This window comes from Seriola lalandi, unplaced genomic scaffold, assembly GCF_002814215.2.
Source record: "Seriola lalandi dorsalis isolate HSWRI2012SDOR001 ecotype SW California unplaced genomic scaffold, Sedor1 jcf7180002054703, whole genome shotgun sequence".
NCBI lineage: Eukaryota > Metazoa > Chordata > Actinopteri > Carangiformes > Carangidae > Seriola > Seriola lalandi.
This window is the reverse complement of record NW_019525256.1, coordinates 617,929-639,327: the sequence shown is the minus strand read 5'-3', so window position 1 is coordinate 639,327 and position 21,399 is coordinate 617,929. Positions and strand designations below refer to the sequence as shown.

The 21,399-nt window shown below is 39.7% G+C and overlaps 2 protein-coding genes across 8 annotated transcripts in view; both read right to left on the bottom strand.

Moving 5' to 3' along the window:
* Positions 1 to 2,731: 2,731 nt before the first annotated feature.
* sdsl (serine dehydratase-like) lies at positions 2,732 to 8,545 on the bottom strand. 3 transcript variants are annotated; one of them, XM_023424051.2, is made up of 10 exons: positions 7,419 to 7,576; positions 6,558 to 6,720; positions 6,352 to 6,388; positions 6,100 to 6,239; positions 5,907 to 5,995; positions 5,575 to 5,808; positions 5,346 to 5,476; positions 5,009 to 5,095; positions 4,671 to 4,796; positions 2,732 to 4,164 (listed from the first exon to the last, which is right to left on the bottom strand). In XM_023424051.2, the coding sequence occupies exons 2-9, from the start codon at positions 6,702 to 6,704 to the stop codon at positions 4,693 to 4,695; spliced, it is 969 nt and encodes a 322-aa protein (XP_023279819.1). In that variant the 5' UTR covers positions 6,705 to 6,720; positions 7,419 to 7,576; the 3' UTR covers positions 2,732 to 4,164; positions 4,671 to 4,692. The 3 variants fall into 3 exon arrangements, with proteins under 3 accessions (XP_023279819.1, XP_023279818.1, XP_023279817.1); XM_023424050.2 differs by lacking the exon at positions 7,419 to 7,576 and adding an exon at positions 8,417 to 8,545 and having other exon boundaries at positions 2,732 to 4,796; XM_023424049.2 differs by having other exon boundaries at positions 2,732 to 4,796.
* Positions 8,546 to 8,625: 80 nt separating this feature from the next.
* LOC111668122 (apoptosis-stimulating of p53 protein 1-like) overlaps positions 8,626 to 21,399 on the bottom strand; it is a 48,813-nt gene continuing 36,039 nt past the window's right edge. For all 5 annotated transcript variants that reach the window (XM_023424078.2, XM_023424076.2, XM_023424077.2 and 2 more), the window contains 12 exons: positions 18,228 to 18,295; positions 17,698 to 17,905; positions 17,264 to 17,491; positions 16,907 to 17,125; positions 16,562 to 16,712; positions 16,429 to 16,466; positions 15,938 to 16,299; positions 15,536 to 15,673; positions 13,727 to 13,860; positions 13,129 to 13,295; positions 12,714 to 12,913; positions 8,626 to 10,773 (listed from right to left, as the gene is read on the bottom strand). In XM_023424078.2, the coding sequence (XP_023279846.1) occupies positions 10,732 to 10,773; positions 12,714 to 12,913; positions 13,129 to 13,295; positions 13,727 to 13,860; positions 15,536 to 15,673; positions 15,938 to 16,299; positions 16,429 to 16,466; positions 16,562 to 16,712; positions 16,907 to 17,125; positions 17,264 to 17,491; positions 17,698 to 17,905; positions 18,228 to 18,295 (1,955 nt within the window). In that variant the 3' untranslated portion in view covers positions 8,626 to 10,731. The remainder of the gene's footprint in view (positions 10,774 to 12,713; positions 12,914 to 13,128; positions 13,296 to 13,726; positions 13,861 to 15,535; positions 15,674 to 15,937; positions 16,300 to 16,428; positions 16,467 to 16,561; positions 16,713 to 16,906; positions 17,126 to 17,263; positions 17,492 to 17,697; positions 17,906 to 18,227; positions 18,296 to 21,399) is intronic.

Here is a 21,399-nt window from a genome sequence, read left to right as displayed (position 1 = left end):
ACCTTTGTCCTGCTTGAACCTGCTTTTTAATATTAATGATAAATCACAAACACAACTTATAACCTGCAAGTTATCTTTTAATTATTGCCTCAGTACTCTGTATTTATTCTAGTCTGATTTGAACCGGTCCGTGTTGCTAAAGTCACCCCATTTCCTGATGCTTCATTAAACCTTCATTCATCTCTATCTAACCAGAATGTAATTAAGCTTATCCTGCTATTGCAGTCTTTGTAAGTCAGAAAAATACTGTTGTCTTCTTATGTTCATCTCTCAACTGAGGGCCCAAAATATCAACATACACTCTAATGTACAAAGTATTTCAGTGCCTTTTTTCAGCCTCTGAAAACATGCAGCTGCTGCATTGTATGGATGTTAATAAGAACCTGTTGTTGCAATAGAATTATAAAAACCCATTAAGTTTCATTTTCAGATTCAATTTATACTCCAATGCCGTCATCAGGTTGCCATGGATACATACAGCAGCTGCTGTGCTCTACCTTGTGATTCCGTCAAAAACATGAGCAAATGTTACCCAATTGAGCCATTTGTAACACACTACCTCTGCATCCTCATTCTGTTCCCTTTCTAATTTTAGAAACCTCATTTTCAGTCCAACAGAGCTGTTTGTTACAGTATCTGTTGTGCATTTAAAGTGGGATTGTCTACTTTGTGATGCACTGAAAGATAGATATGAAAGAGGCTGATATGTACATGAGGCACAGATCTGAAAAAAAAAACTTGTAATATAAACCGAGATGAAGTTCAAATAGCATTACCTAACATGAAAGCACTCTAATAAAAAGATGTCATGGCTGATCAAAGCTGCACATTGCTCAGTGAGGGCAGAGGAAATCATTATGCTTTTGGCTGTATCCTCCATAATTTCCTCTCCTTATTAGTGCAACATGAAGATGTCTGATATTTGTGCACATGACATGCTGCAAACAGTGAGACTGATAAGCTTAGTTAAGTAAAGACTTCTAAAACTAACTATAAACATCGTACTGTTGATGATAGACAGTCATATCAATTTTCCCATTAACTGAGGCATCTTTTTCTTTTCATCATGATCATCCAACAAATTCTTTATAAAGGATAAATATAAATTATTGGATAAACACAACCATTAAGACATCTTTAAACTCTATATCCCCTGTTTCATTCTCAGTATTTTATGCTCAGATTGCTTTATATCAATCATTTCAGTCTGATAGGTAGGCCAGGAGAATCATCTATTAATTGAAATGCAACTGATGCCTTCATAACTTTCTTAATGAAAGTTAACTGGGCCTGTTAAAAATTTAGATAACCTATGTTTACACCTTTACACCATTAGCCAAATCTCACTTAACTAGCAGTTTAGTCCACATTCAAATCCACTTCTGCACATCAAGTAAATTTACAAATGAAAAAGAGCAAATAACCAAAAATGTTAGCTCTCTAAAGTTGAAGATGCTATACAAAATTTCAATGGACAGACACCAAATTGGTCACAAATTGGCTCAGTACAAAAAGCTGGCAATAGCATTTTGGCTGTAAATAGTAAAACATGCATGTAAACAATGCATGTACATTTAGACATGCATCCCCAAACACATAAACACAGACGTGCACTGTTTCCCCCTCTGTCTCTTCCCCATTCATTCTTATTTACTTTGTCCTATTTTTAGCTGCAGCTCTGCTCAAATGCCCTCTGCCGGGCTCATCAAAGCAGCTCCTTCCTGTTGTCATAGAAATGGCTGGCACCTCCATTAGCTTCCGTCTCTGCAGGCTGCCCAAATCACACTCACCAGAGGAGGGAGCACAGCTGTGGGTCAGCGAGACTCATCTGAACAGGTGAATGCTTTAGACGACTGTTCAGTCATTTAAGAACAGCACAGATAATCGCTCATGATGTAAACATCTACCTCCTATCAATACAGGTGATCAGATGACGGAGAATCCATTTCGACTCCCATATCTGGACTGAGACGCTGTTGTGTCACAGAACGACATGAGAGAGAGAGAGCAGCATTTACAACACAGTCATGTCCGGTCCATGTGTGTGTGTGACCTTGTAGTGTGAACGCCGCCTGTGCTCCTGGGAGTTACCCACTTCATCAGTCTACTGCTGTTATGGTGCCGCTGGGAAAATTGGTTATTCAGCGGAGCAGGTCTAACTATACAGTGCGTTTTTCACCACACACTAGAAACAGAATTAAAGGGTGTTTCAAAACTGACTTCTATCACCTTGTTTAGATTAATTTTATTCACCCTAAGCATTTGAGGATGTTTAGCAACAAGCACTATGTAGATGTCAAACGGAGGACATAACACACTCAGGGCTGTGTAACTAATTTGTGGAAAATATATTCATGATGACTATACCATATATGGGGTGATAGATTTCAAGCTCCTTAATATTTCTTACACTCGCTGTATATACTACAAGAGCTGGACTTGAATACCAACTGTGCTGTGATTCGTCAAGGCAAACACTTCAGTGCAGAATCACTGAACCAACAAAATCAATGAGGTCAAAAAGTTGTGTGTTGGGATCCATAAGCGAGCAAGGTATCAGTGCATTGAGCAGATTTTATATTTTTTATGATGAATTATGTGAGACCTTTGATCTTATAGTGACCTTGAAAGTGATGGGAAAACACATTAGAACAACTGGAAGCGACTGGTGAGAAAGTTTTTTGTATGCTATGGTGCAAAAAATAAAAAAAGTGATGCAGAGGCTGAAAAATGAATTTAAGTTTAGTTTATTTGCAGTTAAGATACTGCCAACTGGCCTGACTTGAAGTCCATGTGTTGAGTGACAATAAAAGCCACTATCAACCTATTGAAAACAGCAAGTACAATCAAAAGAGTTTTCTCTTTTTTAAGTTATTTTTTGCGTTTATTCCGATAGCGATAGGGAGAGAGAGACAGGAAAGTCAGGAAGAGAGAGAGAGGGGATGACAGAGAGGGGATGACATTGAACCCAGGCCACTGCGGTTATGACTAAGCCTCCATGGTACGCACTCTGCCAGGTGAGCCACCGGGTCACCACAAAAGATAATTCTGATGGTGTTTACATTAATTATCTTGTACCAAATACGTAAATTACATGGTATGGCAACCAAACGCCTATTGTAAACCTGCACTACAGCGTCAGCCTTCATCAGCATCATCATCATCACAAAGAACTTCAAGCTTCACCCCCACAAGGTTATAGAGTTATTTTCATTCCTGTTTGAAATGTCTCATTTACAAAAGAATTCAGACACTTTGCTATGTCACTCCAAATTGTGGTCAGGTGGATCCTCTTTTCTTTAATCATCCTTGAGATGTTTCTAAAACTTGAATGGAGAAATTGTGGCGGCAAGGACAAGCAAACTGGACAGAACTGAGGGAAGGATGATACAGAGAGGTCCTTGAAGAAAATCTGCTCCAGAGTGCATGCAACCTGAGGCTCAGGCGACAGTTCGCCTTTCAGCACGACAATGACCCGAAGCATACCAGGACAAAGCTAGAGCAGCTTTGGGGACAAGTCTCTGACTGTCAGTAAGTGAAGCAGCCAAACCCCAGACTTAAACCCAATAAAGCATCTGTGGAGTGGCCTGAAGATTTACATGCGCCTTCCATCCAGTCCGATGGAGTTTGAGAGGATCTGCCAGGAATCCGCCCTAGTTCAGGTGTGCAGAGCTTGTAGACATTCAGCAAAGAAGACTTGAAGATGTTATTGCTGCCAAAGGGGCTTCTACAAAGTCTTGAATTAAGGGTCTGAATACTTTTGTTATTGAGAGATACCAATTTTTGATTTTTATTAAATGTGTAAAAATTTCTAAAAACATGTTTTCACATTTGGGGTTGTTGGGTGTAGATGGATGGGCAAAAAATGTATCCATTTAAAATTAAATCTGTAATAAAGTGTGTCGAGAGTGAAGGGGTCCATTTTGGTCCATACTCTGAGAGCTACCAAGGCAAAGCCCATCAACAGGTTGATAAACTCAACTCTCTTCACTGATGCAGGCTGAACAGTGAGGAGCTGTTTCCATAGTAATAGCTTCCTACACGTAACACAACTTGACTGAGCTACTAAATTTAATGTGTAGGTGAAAATGACATGTACCAGTATTACAGTAAAAGGCTGTTGTGTTCTGCGTTGAAAAAAGAGTCCAGGGTTTCAAGTGTTTTCTACAAAAAGATCAAGGAAAGAGTCAAACACACAGATATTTGTAGTGTCTTTAAATTAATATGAAATGTAAGAGAAGTTTTGTTGTGGCTCAGACTGTCAGTGCTGCGCTGAAGTATAATAATTACATAATAGTTAATAATAATTAAATCTCGTCAACAAAAATATCTGTTCAGCTTTCTGTATCTGACTCACACTCTGTGGCTGGCCAGTGTATTTCAACAGTGAACTACAACACCACCATGTGGGGAAAGCTTGTAACTGAACAATGACATCCAAGTGAGCTTGTGTTCAACATGTTCACATCAAGATGTAATCTAATAATTTATAACGGCAGAAATGGACTCAGTTTTCTGTGAACCTTAATTGCAGTTTACTTAGTACTAACTTAGAAATGACACTGCAGTGTTCAAGGGAACATTCTCTGAATTGCTGCAATAACTTTTCTGCTGTTGAAACCCTGATCGCATAGAAATACATTAGTTGCTATGTACCCATACACACAAACCTGCTAGCACACATTCAGCAGCTTAAGTCCGTAGTTTGTTTTTGAGGTTGGTCAGCTGTTGCATGTCGACGCTGCTGCCACCGCACACGATCACCAGCAGGGGGCCTAGGAGAGCGGGCAGGCGACCTGAGAGGAAGAGGTACAACAAAGATGAGCACCAACATTAGATTTTCCCTCATCAGAAGGGAGTTCCTCTGTACAGTAAGATTGTCAAGGTGAGAGGAAATTTTTAGTATCACCTGTGACAAGAGGAGGTAATCATGCGATTCGTTTCAGTGCATACAGAACAGAAGCACGGTTATGAATGTTCAGCAAGACAATGACTTGAGAGTAGTCACCTTCATCCTGTAATCTGCGTATAAGTCCACTGTAGACAGCTGCGAGTGCTGCTCCACATGCCATCTCCACCAACGCACGCTCCTCATCTAGTAACAACACCCACACACACACAAACACACACTGAGTTGAAGTAAAACAAAGGCAAAGCCAACATGAAGCCTGGTTCATTGTAAAGGCTTTTGGGTAGTGATGAATAGGGCTGCACAATATGAACAAAAAAAAAAAAAAATCATATTGCAATGAAGATGAAAAAAAGCTGAAGAGTGTTTCTTCAACTTTCCTTAAATAACATGTTCACAAGTCATTAGAGACATTTGAAAAAACACACACACTAACCGAGGAATGTTTCGACAGCATGCAGAGCCTGCTGGTCAGTCACCAGTTCAGAGATGATCGTCAGCTCGCTGCACCGGCTGTATTCAAAGGCCTGCTTGCAAACAGTCTTTGCTCCGAGACATTTAGCCTCACTGTGAGAAGACAGATGGAGCCAGAGATGAGGGAGAAGTTAAACTGCGTGTATTTAATCTTTTTACTGCACGGAGCATTTGAACTCTTAACTTCTAACCTGGTGATGTCATCCAAAGTGACCACCCTCCCTGCCTTAACCGCAGCGTTAAAACAGTCTGCCCCCACTGTCTCCATGGCGACAATCGGTACATCCGTCCAGCCTACATCCTTCAAGCCCTGGATGACTCCGCACAGGAGACCTCCTCCACCCACAGACACCACCACAGCTCCAGGCTTCACACTGGGACCCAGAGAGGCTGCCACTTCTGAGATCATACTGGCGTGGCCCTGCCTGGTGGTGTGTGTGGAGAGAGTGCAGAAGTAATGTAGTGTTTAGTTTTACACTTTATTGCAGAAACTGGACTCTTTAATTGTGATGAATGTTCCTACCATAGCAGCGGGTGATCAAATGGAGGGACGTAGGTGAGTCCTTCAGTTTCTGCCAGTCTGAGAGCTTCTGCGTTGGCATCATCCCAAACCTACGAACAAAATAATTCCAAAATGAAAAACATGATTCTTAACTGGCATCTGTGCCACAAAGAGATCACTTAGATATGATTACTTTTATGTTATTATACGGTACCTTCCCTATAATCTTGACTGCAGCACCCTGATCGTGAAGCTTACGAATGACCATCTGAGGAGAAGAGGAGGGAACTATGATGGTGGCTGGTACACCCATTTTTCTGGCTACATAGGCTGCAGCCATACCTGCATTACCACCTAAGAAAAAGGCCATACTATGTTATTATATTAGAGTAAAACTATTAGTCCTATTGCTTTTATTGTATTGTGCATTATGTGTCAACATGCTGTGTAACAGTAGAGACGTCACCTGAAGAGCAGACAACTCCTTTAGACTGTCTGGCGAGCTGCAAAGCAGAGCAATGAAATGACAAAGGGCAAATGACTGTCTCTCCTTCCCCAACAACCTTTGTATAATCAGCTGAAATCTACAACACAGTCCATCAATATTGGCCTTTAATTAACACATGAATCAGTCATTGTCTGATATGACGAACCTGTAGGAAAAAGGCCTACCTGCTGGCAGAGGTGTCCAATGCCCCGGATCTTGAAGGAGCCAGAGGGCTGTGAATTCTCCATCTTTAAATACACGGTGGTTCCCGCCCGTTTGGACATGTTGACACTCTCCAGCAGCGGTGTGTTCAGGTGGAAATGGTCCGCCATGGTGCAAATAATGTCACTGAATGGCAAACAATAAGTTAGAAAGCTGTTAATGTCAATGTGTCTATCAAAGGATGTTGAATATTTTGTGACAGCAAGGTTGTTTGTGGTGGTTCACAAGACAAAAACTGTGAATGCATGTTATAAATTTGAATCAAAGTCCTCATTGTTTTACCTGGTCTTATTATGTGCCATGCAAGTGATGTGCACATAGACATGGACACAAAATAATATTATTTCCAGAATATTGCCATGTTCATCTGACATGTAGTAGATTTTAATGTTAGCAGTAGCAACAACACTTTAAAGTCAACTGGAGCTGGACATGAACCCTGCAGCTTTAACTGGGAATGTGTCAGTATGAAGTAGCAGATGAAGTTGTAGTTTCTGATACATTACCGATGAGTAAGAAAATATCATAAGTGGCGTTTTAAGTTTTAAACGTTAACGTATATTTCAGTAATATTTTGATATACTTTTTTAGTTTCTTAGTCTTCATTGGCTTGAGGTGTTCTCAACAGCCTTTGTCCTGCAATAAAAGTTTGCTACAGGTTGGTTTGACAACAACAACCAGTGTAAAGTGATGCAGCGAGCACACAGGATCACAAAACGTGAGGTGACGTAGAGAAAATGTGATATATTCCACTGTAAACAACTGTAATGACGCACATCACCATGGTACACTGTACGTCATTTGTCTAATAAATACTGACTTACGTTTGGATTAAATGTCTCGTTGAAGGAGCCTCAGACCGTCAGGTGATAAGCTGGGAGCTTTAATGCAGCACCACATTTATAAAACATTCCTTGTTGTGCTACATGCTGTAGCCGGTTAGCCATCTGTGGAAAGCCAAATGCGACCACTTCCGGTTTCCACTTTCAAAATAAGCGTGCTACGGGATTTCCTTACCTTTAAACCCACTAGTATGAATGCAGTGATTGTAAATAATGATGCATTTTTATAAGACTTTATTGATCATGGGGGGAAATTTAAAAGCTAACTAGTAGTGTGTGAAGTAACCAAAATTAGCCCCACCTTTACCAACTGCAACATTAAACTGATGCACACATTAATTCAACAATAATAAAATCTAACAATATAATATTCATTTATTCTAATAGGCCATTCTATATATTTGTCACTATACATTCTAATGATTTATGGAGTCAAATACAGAGAATTTCTACTCTATAGTATTGGTATACTTTATACAACTGCTCCAGAATATATATATATTTTCAACTTTACTTTAAATGTTTAACAATGAAAACACTACATAATCATTATTGTTATTTTCATTATTATTATTATAAGACATATTTTAAATCACATTACAGTTTCAGACATATGCAGCTGGCCACTCTGAAACACAATTCAAACAACACAAACCTGAGGTAGACAAATACACATTTTGACCTGTCATTATGAAGTTTTTGTTTTCATTCCATCAAATATCATTAAGTATTATTTTGTACTGACTCAGGAAGTAAAAGAGAGGAGTGGACAAAATTAGCAGAAACCTTGACATCTGTGTGCACTGTTGATCTTGGCTGTTTTTTCCCTGGTAATATTTGTTAAGTCTGGTTACGTGGCAGATATCTGTATTTCAAATTACATTGTACCAGTTTCAACATATTGTACTGGAAGAAATACTTAGTTCTACACAAACTGTACATAGCAGCAATTTGGTGAATTTGAATGGAAATACACTTACCTGCGAGAGGAGCCTGCTGTCGGTGCAAAGACGTGAATGAACTAATTCCCTTCTAAAGTCCGCAGTTTATTGCCAAGGCTTGAAAATGTGTGTGTGTGTGTGTGTGTGTGTGTGTGTGTGTGTGTGTGTGTGTGTGTGTGTGTTTACAAAGGTCTAATCACCACACATATGAACATATGAACTCTGAGTAATTCAGTCACAATCATAGCTTTGATTCTCCGTAGGGATTATGGTTTCTTTATTATTATTGTACATAAGCTGTATAGTTTTAGGTTGCATATACGCAAAGTAATGGTAAACACTCATCAGAACAATGTGCCATTCTCACGTCAAACATCACTCAATTTATTGCTTCATATTTTACACAGCATGTGTTAAAGGAAATGACACTTTATTTTTTGTCAAAACCTTCCCGTACACTGGGTGGCAGCAGTGAGTGGCACCAGCACTGACAGAAAGAAACTAGAGCAGTGTTTCCTAATAATAATAATGATAATAATAATATTAATAATAATAGAAAAACAATATCTTGTTTTAAATAAAACAAAAAAAAATCTGAGTAATAATACATTTAATACAACTATTGAAATATGTAAATGTGAAAAAAATAAAATAAAAGGAGAGATGACACTTGAGAAAAAGTCAAGTTGTTTTCACATTTTCTTCTTCATTCATTCTGAGCTAATTTAGCTCCATTTGAATACCAAGCCAGTTAGCCCAGGGATAAAGTGTGTGTGTGTATATATATATTTATATTTATATATATATATGAGATGAGACTGGGTTTACAATTAAAAAAATTGACTTGATTTTTAAGACATTGTTGTCAAAATAAACACTGGAGCTTTATGTGTTAATTTAACAGTGGACTGACAAATATTGAATCCTTACACAGAGCTGTTGGCAGATGGGAAACACTGCTTTATCTGATTGTTAGTTGCAGAGCCTGGTACCAGTGCTACACCAGGATGAGGACCAGTGTGAATGAGGCTCTAGTCTGGACTAAGTTTTGTGTGGAAATCCGATATAGATAAAAATTATTGTCCATTCAATTTCTTATCCTTGTCCCTCACCTTTAAGCCAATTTTCTTTTACATACTTTGGTTTTACAACTACATTTGTATTTCAAAAACACATCCCGTACCCAATCAGTTTTCCTTCCTTTCTCTGGTTTTACCATCAGCAACCATTTTGCAGTTGAACAGATGTTGATATGACAGCATGCACCAGCGCTGAGTCAAGATAAATGCAAAATACTAAAAGGTTGAGACATCCATAATGGTTCACAGATGCTTCTTATATCAGTTTGTGAAATCAGAACCAAAATATTCTTCTGATATCAGTTCAAACCTTTTTTTTTTTTTTTTACCATGCCATAATATTCTATTGTCGATATCTGGCATTGGTTGATGTGGCTCTCGGCTACCATGCGTGAAATGTTTGCTGGATTTAGTCTCACGGCTGCATTTCCAACATCTATTCTGACTAGCATTGCTAATAACTGCTCCATCAGGAGCCACAGTGCTGACAAAACCTGACGTTCTTTGACACACATTCATCAGTTGTCTCCTCTCACTTTACTCTATCCTACCTCACTTTCACATTTCACATCTCACACATACTTTCACCTGGTCAAACCTGTAAATTTACTGCATTTAAAATCTTCACACCACACAGTGTGAAAGTGTTCTCAGACACTACACTACGTTCACTGCCTTAGAGAAAAAGGACATCTTTTCACTATGCAGTTGATGAGCTTGGTTTTATGAAGATCCAACTGTTTTTTTTATTGTTTTTTTTTATTAACACCATACAAAAATAGTGACATTCAAAGATCGAGATTATTTGGATAATTTCAGATGAAGTCTTATAATTCCAAGCTCATGGTCTCATGTTTTCAGCTAAGTGAACTTAAGTGGATCTTGAAGCTGCATCCAAAAGATAAGGAATTTTTGGTGATTTTTTTTTCTATTCAGCGTCCATCATGCGGCTGAACTCTAGTGAAGTTGTCAAGCTTCTTTTGCTCAAAATAAGATTCAGGCAATTTTCTTGTACTCTGCAGCAACTCAGTGAAAATATATTATGATTCTACCATAACATGGCTCTGTGGTTCCAGCGTTACATCCAAACAAACCAAGAAAAAAATGTTCATCAAAACTTTGAGCTCCATCTTTGTCTCTTTCTTTCCTCTCTCAGTCTCCTGACTACCTCCATCTTTTTTTCTTTCCTTATCAGCCAATTCATCTGCCTTCATCCTCTTCTTCTCTGTATGCATGCGCCCTCTGAGAGCATGCACGTGGCTCCCAATCTGGGCTTTACGCCAGTGAGCGTTGTCTGGGTTTGATCCTTGGATACAGCTGGAGAGAGAGAGCGAGGGAGAGAGAGAGAGGGCGGGGTCACTACATCATGTTAACATTGTTCTCAAGGTGCCTGAACATCATGAAGCCATGCTGTAAGAATAAATCTGCCAGTTTACTCGCTGTTTCCTCGGGTGAATCACATCACTTAATTCACTGAATGAATGGGGGTATTGATGATGCTTCCTGTTGAGTGTAAATTGAAACCTTACATGCACTTCCTACTGTAAAGGTACAGATCCAACATTCGATTATTTACACAGAGGCATCAGTGTGGTTGCAGATGCATGGTGGGAGCTGTAAAGGGGCCACTGTGATGGACAGTTTTATTAAAGCTATATACTGTAGCTTTACTTGTACATGCAGTGTGTATACACTGTTCTCCCTGAGGCTTGAATAGCACTGTGCACTAAGGCAGAAAACTTGTCCTATAATAAATAAGACTTACACATCAGAATTACAATTAAATAGATTCAACATACTTTCAGCATTTTGGATTAAGGCTATATGGTATTAACTGTTGTTGAAGCTATGGCTCAAAAATAATAATCATTCAGAGGTGGAAATACCGAATCAAGGTCACCAGCTAAATATGTCCATTCATTCCTGGGCCCAAGTTTGATTAGTCCACCAAATTACCTGAAAATCTGCCCAGAAGCTTTGCACATATTTTGCTGACAGATCTAGTCAACCTCAGTTTATGCAAATGTAAGAGCTTCTTTTTACTTCCTTTATTTCCTTTATTCTGGGACTGATTAAAAGCCTGTAACTATATAAACTGTTTGAAATGTCTTTGTGTGTTTTGATGGGACCTACACTAACAGCATTGCCTGTAGCTGCTAGCTTTTGACCATATGCTAAATCGCTCCGCTAACAGTGATTGTCCAATCACAGTTTAGCAACCATAGCATGGCACAGCTGGCCTGTTAAGCTTTGAATTCTTCCACATGATGAGGGGGTGAGCATCAGGCTGTAATAACAGGAATACTTGGCATTTAAAGAGATTGGAGGGTGGTGTCTTTATTTTAGATTTTACAAAACTAAAAACACAAGAGCAAAAGTGTAAAGGGAAAAAAACTGTGTTTTTCTTTTTGTTGAAGTTGAGCTGAAGGTGATGTTAGAAGTTCTGTCCTGCACAACACATCCGTTATCAGACCACCTGTGTTGCTTCTGTATGTCCATGTTTTCTGGCTACATCGATTATCATTTAGTAAGGATAGGCCAACTAACGTAGCTTTAACCTCAGTTGCTCAGCACAATATCAGCCATGATGTTCATATTTAATAATCTTTTACAAGATTCTCATTTTTATTTGTGTTAGCTGGAAACTTTAAAAGATTCCATAGAAGCCACAGACTTTTTATCCAACTTATGGAGCTAATGATAGCTTGATTAGCTAGCTAACTATAGCTAAACAAGTCTATGAGCAGGAGTTGTCATTTCAGCTGGCAACATTAATGCCAGCTAGAAATGCTTAGCCTGCTTTCTTTGTGGACAGACTATTTAAAAATAATACTTTTTCCATTCCATAAATCTACCACTGTTATCACTGTAAACAGCATGTGTCATGCAAGAACAGAAAGCTTGATAGCTACAGTAGCTAAGCGGGACATTTGTTAGCAAATGATCTACTGCGTAGCCTGGCAGTGTAAGTGAGAATATTATCACATTAAGAAATTAAGTATTACTTCTAATGTCAGAGTTCTGTTGTCTAACTTTTATGGTGGTCACTGAAGTGGACCAAGTTGCACTGAAGAAGCTGTTCCTGTGTTTTTACTTTAACCCATGACCTAAAATTAGTTTAAATGCACTAACTAGTTAATACAAGAACAATGCATGACACTGATATAGGTGGACAGGCGGCCGACGTGTGTCTTTCTGTTTTTCTATGCGTGCACACGTTTACAGTGAGGTGTGTGTTGGGGTGTTTGTTCTCTCACCCCCAGCAGGTTCCTTGGTACGTATCCCTCCCGATCATTTAGTCGCGCCCACCACCACTCTGTCTCAGTCTCGTCACGTCGACGAAGCACAGTGAGGGCATCACCCTCGCTGAAGGACAGTTCATCAGCCTGCTGGGCCGTGTAGTCCCAGAGAGCGTAGACCAAGCCTTTGTTCATCACACCCAACTTTTCCTGAACACCTGAGAGAGATACAGAGTATTCAGTTATCAAAAACAAATTAAGTTTTGTTGCTTTCATAGGAGTTTAATTGTCCAATGATGGTTGTTTCAAATTTCCTGAAGGAAAAATTTCATTTTTTCTTCAGATTTAAACGCCCCCCCCCCCCCCCCAATTTAACAAATCTAAATCAGTTTAGATTTGTTGGTTTGCCGTCTGTCCCTCGGCATTTACCTACCATAGAGAAACTGAGAACACTGTGTGTAGCCCTCCTCCATTTCTTCACATTTGTCTGCTGCTGTTTCAACGTCACTAATCGTTGTGGCGAAAATGGCCGCCCCGGACTCCACCAGCATCTTACACAGGTGGACACTGTTACATGAAGCCGCACAGTGCAGAGGGGTCCTGGGGAGACAACACAAAATATGACTTTAAACATTCCTCTGCTTGCCAGGTGTCATTTACATCTGATAAAGAAAGGACAAAGACATTCCAGCAGTGCACTTGCGTCTTAAATCTAATAGTTAAATTATGTCATCGTGAAACAGGCTGACATTAACTAAACATGAATTCAGTCAGCTGCATCAGTAATTAAATCAAGCAACTTCTGAATACGGCGCATCATTGGACTTGGTAATCTCTTCCTTTCATACTGCTAAGGCAACTGAGCCAAAAATGAATTTAGAGATGCAATTATCTCTGTCATTGTTGCCTCTGAGCTGAGCTCCAGCATCGCTGTCACAGAGTGTGTTCATTACCCAAACTCCCTCCAGTCATGCAGCCACGCCAATGCTCTGTTGTTAGTCTGACTTATTACATTACTCAATAGTACTGACCATCCATCACTGTCAGCTGCATTTACGTTCACTCCGAAGTCCAGCAGAAACTTCACAATATGGTGATGTCCAGCGCAGACTGCATTATGAAGAGGAGTTATACCTTCATCATTAGGCATACTGGGATTTTCCACCTTGAAGACAGATAATGAGAAAATATACATGAGAATATTACAATTCAATCAAATTGTGATACTGAATGTTGGTACAAATTATTGGCTATCTACAACAATGGGGAGATGCCAAAATATCAGTATTAATACCGGCCTTCAGTAACCCTTGTGGAGAGCATTATAGAAGTACTAAGTGCCTGATTTCACTGCAGAACTCAGGATAGTGCAACATTTTTTGAACAGCTTGGAAATTGTTGAGTTGTTGAGTCTTAGTGCCTCAGGGTGTGATACCTTCAAAACTGAGCTTGTTCTGGATGTGAAGCATGTGAATGCTTCCTTGAGTATCAGAGAGATTGCCAGTTTGATTTGCATCTAAAGATGTAAGGCTTTGTTCACAGGAGCTCTGTGCTGCTGTAACACACTGATACAGTGTGAGTCTGTCCTCAACAATAAATCTGCACACCTGACAATTGAGACCACTCTCCCATGACAGTACTGCTGAGGATCAAAGATATTGTACTTGATTAGTATTGTCCTGAAGGTATCGAAGGCTTCAAACTCATCCAGTTAATGGCAAATCCGTTGAGGCAATCTGTGTGTGGGTGCACAGTATTTGTTGCCATGTAAAAATATTCTTTTGTTACATAAGGGAATTTATTTTTCCTTTCAACACTAATGTCATGAAGCAAATGAAATCTGAGAATTTTAGAAGTGGAAATCTGAAATACTTTTTTGTGAAATAAACTGAAGATTCTCTGTGACTTCCCAGTTCAATGCAGAGAAAATCACTGTGAACACATATTGACACTCTTCTGTCAGGTTTATACCACGCTACAGCAATGAAAGAATTCCCCATCTAAAGTAGTGGTTAGGGTAGTAGCCAAGTTCAATTGTAACCTTAATTTAGATTTTCTTAGACTATTCTATATTATTAATCATAATATTTAAGTCATTGTCTTAAAAACTGTAAAGAATGGAGCTCTCTCACGGTTTAAGTCCATCCTAAGATATAAGTCAGTTTGTCTTGCTCTATAAGATCAATTAGTCTCTCCACACTAAAGTATAGTGTCCCTCAAGGTACTGTACTTGTTCCAGTACTTTTCTCTCTGTACATACTACCACTCTGTGACTTCAGCATAAATTTCCACTTCTATGCGGACAATGATCTGCTCAGACAGGTAGCTGAACTCAGACCAACGCTGGCAAGCTAATCTGCTAGCATGTCTACTGTTGGCTGGCACTAGCAAATTCAGTGATTTGAGGTGTGCCCTCCTCTTTTCTAATATTTCTCCAGCAGACGTTTTAATGAATGTGTCCTATTACAATCTTATTTTGTTATTACCCCATTATTGTATTCTTTAATTCCTAGAGACTCTCTTAACTGATCATTTTATCTGATCAACCTATTGGTCTTTTCCTCTCTTCGAATTGCCTCTGTCTGGGTCTTTCATTATATCTGTAGGATGTTTTGTGAGTAGGTTTTCCTAATCTTCTTGAAGAACATGAGATGAGTTTGGATCTATGGCTGATGTAGGCCCACCATATGACTCACTAAAATACCGAGCTACACAAATAAACTTGACTAGATTTTAGCCCTGAAGACAGATAATAAGGGTTAAAATATGAAAAATGCTGATGTATAATGTATGATGTATAATACAAATACAGTTAACTGCAACATAATTTTATGTTTTACCTCATAAATTATTCTCTGCACCAGATCAAACTCTCCCTCTAACGATGCATCCAGGAGCAGAGCTAGAGGGTTGAACTTGACTCGGAGACCGTGGCCGGTCCGCTCTGATGACGGCTTCTTCAGGTTGGTTCGCTTCACCTGCAGAACACAGGGAGAAAGAGAAAGTGTTGACAATGCAGGACAGGAACTGCCGAGTAGGCTTTTACAGAGAAAAAATATTTTGTTTAGGTGTTCAGTAATTTATTTCAGGAGCAAAAAATAAAGGAAATACAACAAAACAGATACTGAGAAACAAGTGAGATGTGGAGTTTGTCAAATTTATTGGGCCTAAGTGTTATGATGGGAGAGATGTACAATGGAAGTTTTTTATCTGATATCAGGTGTAATAATACCTATAACTACCTTAGGCTGCGAAGGTGGTGCAGGAGGTGATGGAGAGGTGTGGGCTACAGAGCTGTGGGAGGGACTAGATCCTCTCTGGTTGTTATTGTTCTGGTCCTCTGGCCTATCATGCGCAGGGGATAGGCTGGGTTGAGTCGGCGGGGACACATTATTGGTAGTTTCTACTGTTACTGTCTTCTCTTTGGTTGTTTCTATGGCAACAGAAGGAGGTGACAAGCGTTGGGAGTCCGAGTTCAGGTTTTGAACTTCGCCCTCCACAGCTGCCATACAGACGTGTTTGTCACCAGGTTCTACATTCCCATTGGCTGAGTGGATGTTGTCCATGTCACCCAAAAGGCAGTCGGGCTGGTAGAAAGTGTTGCCTGGAAGAGTAAAACAGGTAAGTTAAGCATAACTGAGCAGTACCATTAAGATCCATGGGAAATACACACTATATAGACCAACTGATGCTAACTGAGGCCCGACCATATCGTCATATCTCAATGTCTTACCTGTGACTCCCTCCATGCCTCCTGCCAGTGTGTTAAACCTGCAGAGGAGAAATAAGAGAAATTATTTTCAGCATCAAATTCAGTCTCATAAAAATGGGTTTGTCTCTATGGTGGCATGCAATGTAGCACTGACCTCTGGTACAGTAGTTTTTGGATGTTTGGCCCCTGTGGGCCCTCAGGTTCAGTGATTGAGCTCCGTTTCTTCAGCGGTCGTGGAGCATTGCTGAGGCGTCGGCGGAGAACCTCCAGGTCAGCATCACTCTGGTAACGTAGCTGGGAGTGGGCTGTGGACACAGGCAAGGGAAAGTCTGTAATGTTTACAACTAAACATTTCTTCTTCAGTTATTTATTTATTGCAATTTAGTTAGTAATTACTCCTGGAAAAAAATATTTTTTCCTAAGGAAATTATCACAAGTAAAGAATTAGAAGATTTATGGCAGCACACTGGCTGAGTCTGATTTATCTTCTGGTACCTACCAACTGGGGTGAGCTTTGTGGGACTGAGGGGACGGGGGATGTTATCTACACTTGGTGGAGGGATGATTTGCCCATCACTGCTTTCTCCTCCTCCTCCTTTTGCTCCTTCTTTATCTGTTACATCCTCTCCTCCTGCTCTTACTCCTCCTCCTCCTCCCTGGAGGAAAGGGACAGGGGACGGAGAGGTGGAGGAGGTGGGGAGGATGGGTTTACCATAGACTGCGGAGAGAGAGGGAAAGGGACAGATATTGATTTGTTTTCCCTTGAGGACACTGTAACAACAGTACGTATACAATATCTTTAGTCTGAATATACAATAGAACCCCTGATCTCTAATTTAATCTTCTGTTTAATTACCTGCTTTCACAGTAGTTCTGTTGCTGAGAGATCCATAGTTTTTGGCCTGAGGCTGCTGGAGGTACATGCTGTAGATGGAGCTGCTGTTCATTGTGGCGGGGCCCTTCCTGGGTGACTGAGGCCTGGAGGGATGGTCCGGGACGTAGGGACGTACGGCCACTGCCGGTGGGGGATCTGTTCGCTCTGTTTGTGGGGACAGCGTAGAGGGCTGGGAGGTGGTGGCTGATCCTAACAACAGTAATGGAAAAAGGAAACTATACAATTAAAACAACAAAAAGAATTGACTTACAAAGTTCATCATTCAATTTCTGTATAATGGAGAGGCTTTTAATATTTTCTTAGAAATTACTGCTTAAATAAATAATTTCAATTATAATAGGTCAAACACCCAATGTGACTCATCAATTAAAGAACAACTCTTGTCCTTCAATGACCTTGGCTTGAATTAGGAGGGACAGAGATACGTTGCTGTATCTGCTGTGAGGAGGATGACGATGAAGAAGAGGAAGATGTGGCGTTGGCAGCACTAGATCGAGGCCAGCCCAGTGTACCAGGAGCAGAACGGGGCAGGGAGCTGGTGGCACAGTGATGCCCTGCTGCCTGGTGGGTGGCACTCGGGTATGTACCGTAACCAGAGGGACGCTGGTGGTAGAAGGAAAGATAAAAATACAGACAGACATAATTTAAAAATGAGTTTCTTGAAGTGTGATTGCGTAACCTCCATTTCCACTCAAAACCGGCATGACTATTTTGGAAGGAGATTTCTCTCCCAAGATATTTCTCGAGGTGAAAAGTTCACACAGTCATTTATTGCACTGGCCTTCAAAGTGGATGCTGAGGAGGCTCTTAAATTGCCTCAGCGGAGCGTTAAGCAAAATGAAGAATATTTAAATGACACTTATGAAAATGACTTGTAATGGTAATTTTCATATTACCTTCTCATGTTTAGTGTAGAAAATAGTACCTGTTCTGGACTGTTGGTCCTCCAGTCTGACACACTCTTACTGATGCTCGGCCATGATGCTTCATTAGCTAAATGGAGAGAGAGTGAGAAAGTGTTGAGAAAAGGACAAAGGTTACAACAGGAAAGGCAATTAAGGAGAGGAAGAGACGAAGACAGACACAAACAGAAAGGAAAATCACAAAGTTCCTGAGTATGTTAAAGTAGGTGAAAGGTAAGATGGAGTTAGGGAGTAGGACACATGTTGAAAACACATCAAACTATGTTATTATATACAGTATCTTATAGTGTGAAGAGGCTGAAAAAGGTCTGGTTGCTCACATGTTGCCAGAATATTTTAAATTATTTTTACTTTACAGGGGAGCATGTCACTGCACTGCTACAATAAAATATAAATGCAAACAAATGACTAAAATAAAACATATTATTATCAATACATATAGTTTACTTCAAGTAAAACAGTGATTAGACTGTGTACCCAACAACCTTTGGTCTGGAGTGAACTACATGGTCCATTACTTGGCCCCACACAGTCCATAGACAGCTTAACAATTATGTAATATTTGGAACAGATTCTAAGTCATCAAATTATTTTTAATTTGACCTGACAAGGAATGCTTTCAATTGTCAAACCTCAACATAGCCAAAACTGTAATGTAACAAGACAGGCGCTAAATTGCTTAACAACTACTCTCCATGTTCAGATTGGTGATTACACTGTATTCCCCACAGCAAACATGTGTTTAGTGTCTCGTAAATGGTACAGCAACAGGACAAAAGTCTCTCTGATCATGAGCTTGGTTGCAAAAATGTATGGGTAGTGTAGTTGTTGTTATGCTGTGTTGTTATGTATCTGATAATGAAGACAGCAAATATTTATAGTAAGTGAGGAATGGCTTCATATAATTGACTTTTGGCTGCTGTTCACCTTAAGAATTACACTGGGTGGTGGTTAACATGGGAAAAACCCTGAAACACAGTGAAATCCAAAACCCCAAACAACAAAAAGCTGCTGCCTTGGAGATTTAAAAATGACTTGACTGACTGTGCTAAAATGCTAAGCTCTCAAAAATGAAGCCAATGCTGTAAACAGAGGTATCAGCTGGATGTGGAAAGAAGCAGTTTAACCCAGCCTCTATCTGCCTCCACCGAGGTGGTGTTACATAACTAAATGGCACAGTTCAATCCAACTCTGAGGTCACAGTCACGGTCAGTCACTAAATCTGGATCCAATGTTGCCTGTTAACTCGTGACAGTCCTGGAGGTCAGTGGCCTAGCTTAATGCTTTACAATTTCACAACAGGTTAACAAACTCACCTTGTTGCACTTCCACATAAACAGACTAGTGAAAAGGAACTATATTAACGTCAGCAAACCACATCACGGTGCTAGCAGGCTTTTTAAGACTGATACTGACACTTATTGTTGCTCGGAGGCCTTTGGCAGCCAACTTCCTTATTATGTCTCTCTTCATGAGAAGAACTGATATACTGAAAACAAAATTCACAAAACAATGTCTGTATCTGTTTTCACAGGCACAGGGTTTTTTTCAGCAAAAAGCTAACATCAGCATGCTAACATGATGCAAAGACAATGTTAACATGGTGATGTTTAGCAGGTTTCTTTGTACATCATAGTATTAACATGCTAATGTTTACTAATTAGCATTAAACAAAGCACAGTTGAAGATAAATTAAATGTCAGAAGTCTTTAGCAGGTAGTTGGTAATAAACCTGAGTATTGGACATTACAAAATTTGACTCAATGGCGGCACTAGAAAAGTCATGAAAATCACCAAAGTTATTACAAAAGATATTCATCAACTGCCAGGCAGAACAACAATGCTGTCCTCAGCACCTCTGGCCTGGCTAGAGATAATTGAAAAAGCCTCTAAAGTATTATTTAAACCTTCATGGGATACTAAACTTCCACCTCATGTCATACATAGTTGGCTGGTGTTTTTGCCAAAGTATCAGTGTAAAACGTTTGGCCCACCTCTCAGTGGTACAGCCATGTCACAGTTCTGGCACATACCAGACTAACACTGATTAACAACTGAACTTGGGTGTCCTGCAGTCAGTACAGTAAGCTGTGTTGTGCAACCTGTTGACTGCTGTTGTAACCTGCTGACCTCCGGAAGAAAACAGTCACGACAGGAAACAAACAGTCAGCTCTGTGTGAGGTGGAAACTTGGCCATCTGCCTGAGAGCCCAGATTGGATGCAGTCACTCAGTGCTGAAGAGGAAAGACAGTACGGTGTACAGCACTGTGGCACCATCACAGTACGTCCCGGTGCAAAAGACAAAGGGGGACTCAGGTTGAGGTTAAGGGTTTTAAGAAGCCTATCAAACTTCTTTAGGTAACATCTAATTGATATGAAGTATAATGATAATTTGAGCAATATTCACTGTAGTTTAGAGAATCAAAGTATCATTTAGTTCAAATAACACGTGAAAACACGTATTAAGAATGACAAACAATAAAACATGTATACTGAATGTATACTCTATAATGAGTGGAATCTGATCAATATGTCTCAATACATTTAGTTACGGTAGTTCAATATTATGAGAAATATATGGTTAGAGTTTGATGACGTGATTGGTAGCTCTCATATCTGTAAAAATAAAGCTAGTCAGCAGCTGGTTAGCTTAGCTCAGCATAAAGACTGAAAAGAGCTAGCCAGAATATGTCCAAAGGTATTGCAGCAAAATCCTTCTGTCAGCACCTCTAAAGAGTACTAATAAAAACCACCTGACTCCAGGAAGTCACTGCGGCAACCCAAGAAAAACCCCAGCTCCCACAAATGGTTGTTTTTACACTTTCGTTTTTGAACAGATTAAATAAATGACATATAACTAATATTATATAACTATTAATTTATTAGCTTTAGGGGTGCTGGTAACTTAAGTGGATATTGTTATTGATATTGTATGGACAGAGCCAAGGTAGTTGTAACCCGCTTTCCGGTCTTGGTGCTAAGCTAAGCTAATCAGCCTCTAGCTGTAGCTTAGCATTTAGCATAAAGAGTGGTATCAATACTTTCATGTAACTCTTGGCAAGAAAGAGAATAAGTGTATTTCACAAACTATTCTTACGAAGTTAATAAATATTTAGAGACTAATCCATAACACATTTAATATTATGTACTGTAATCAGTCAAGTTGCAACCACC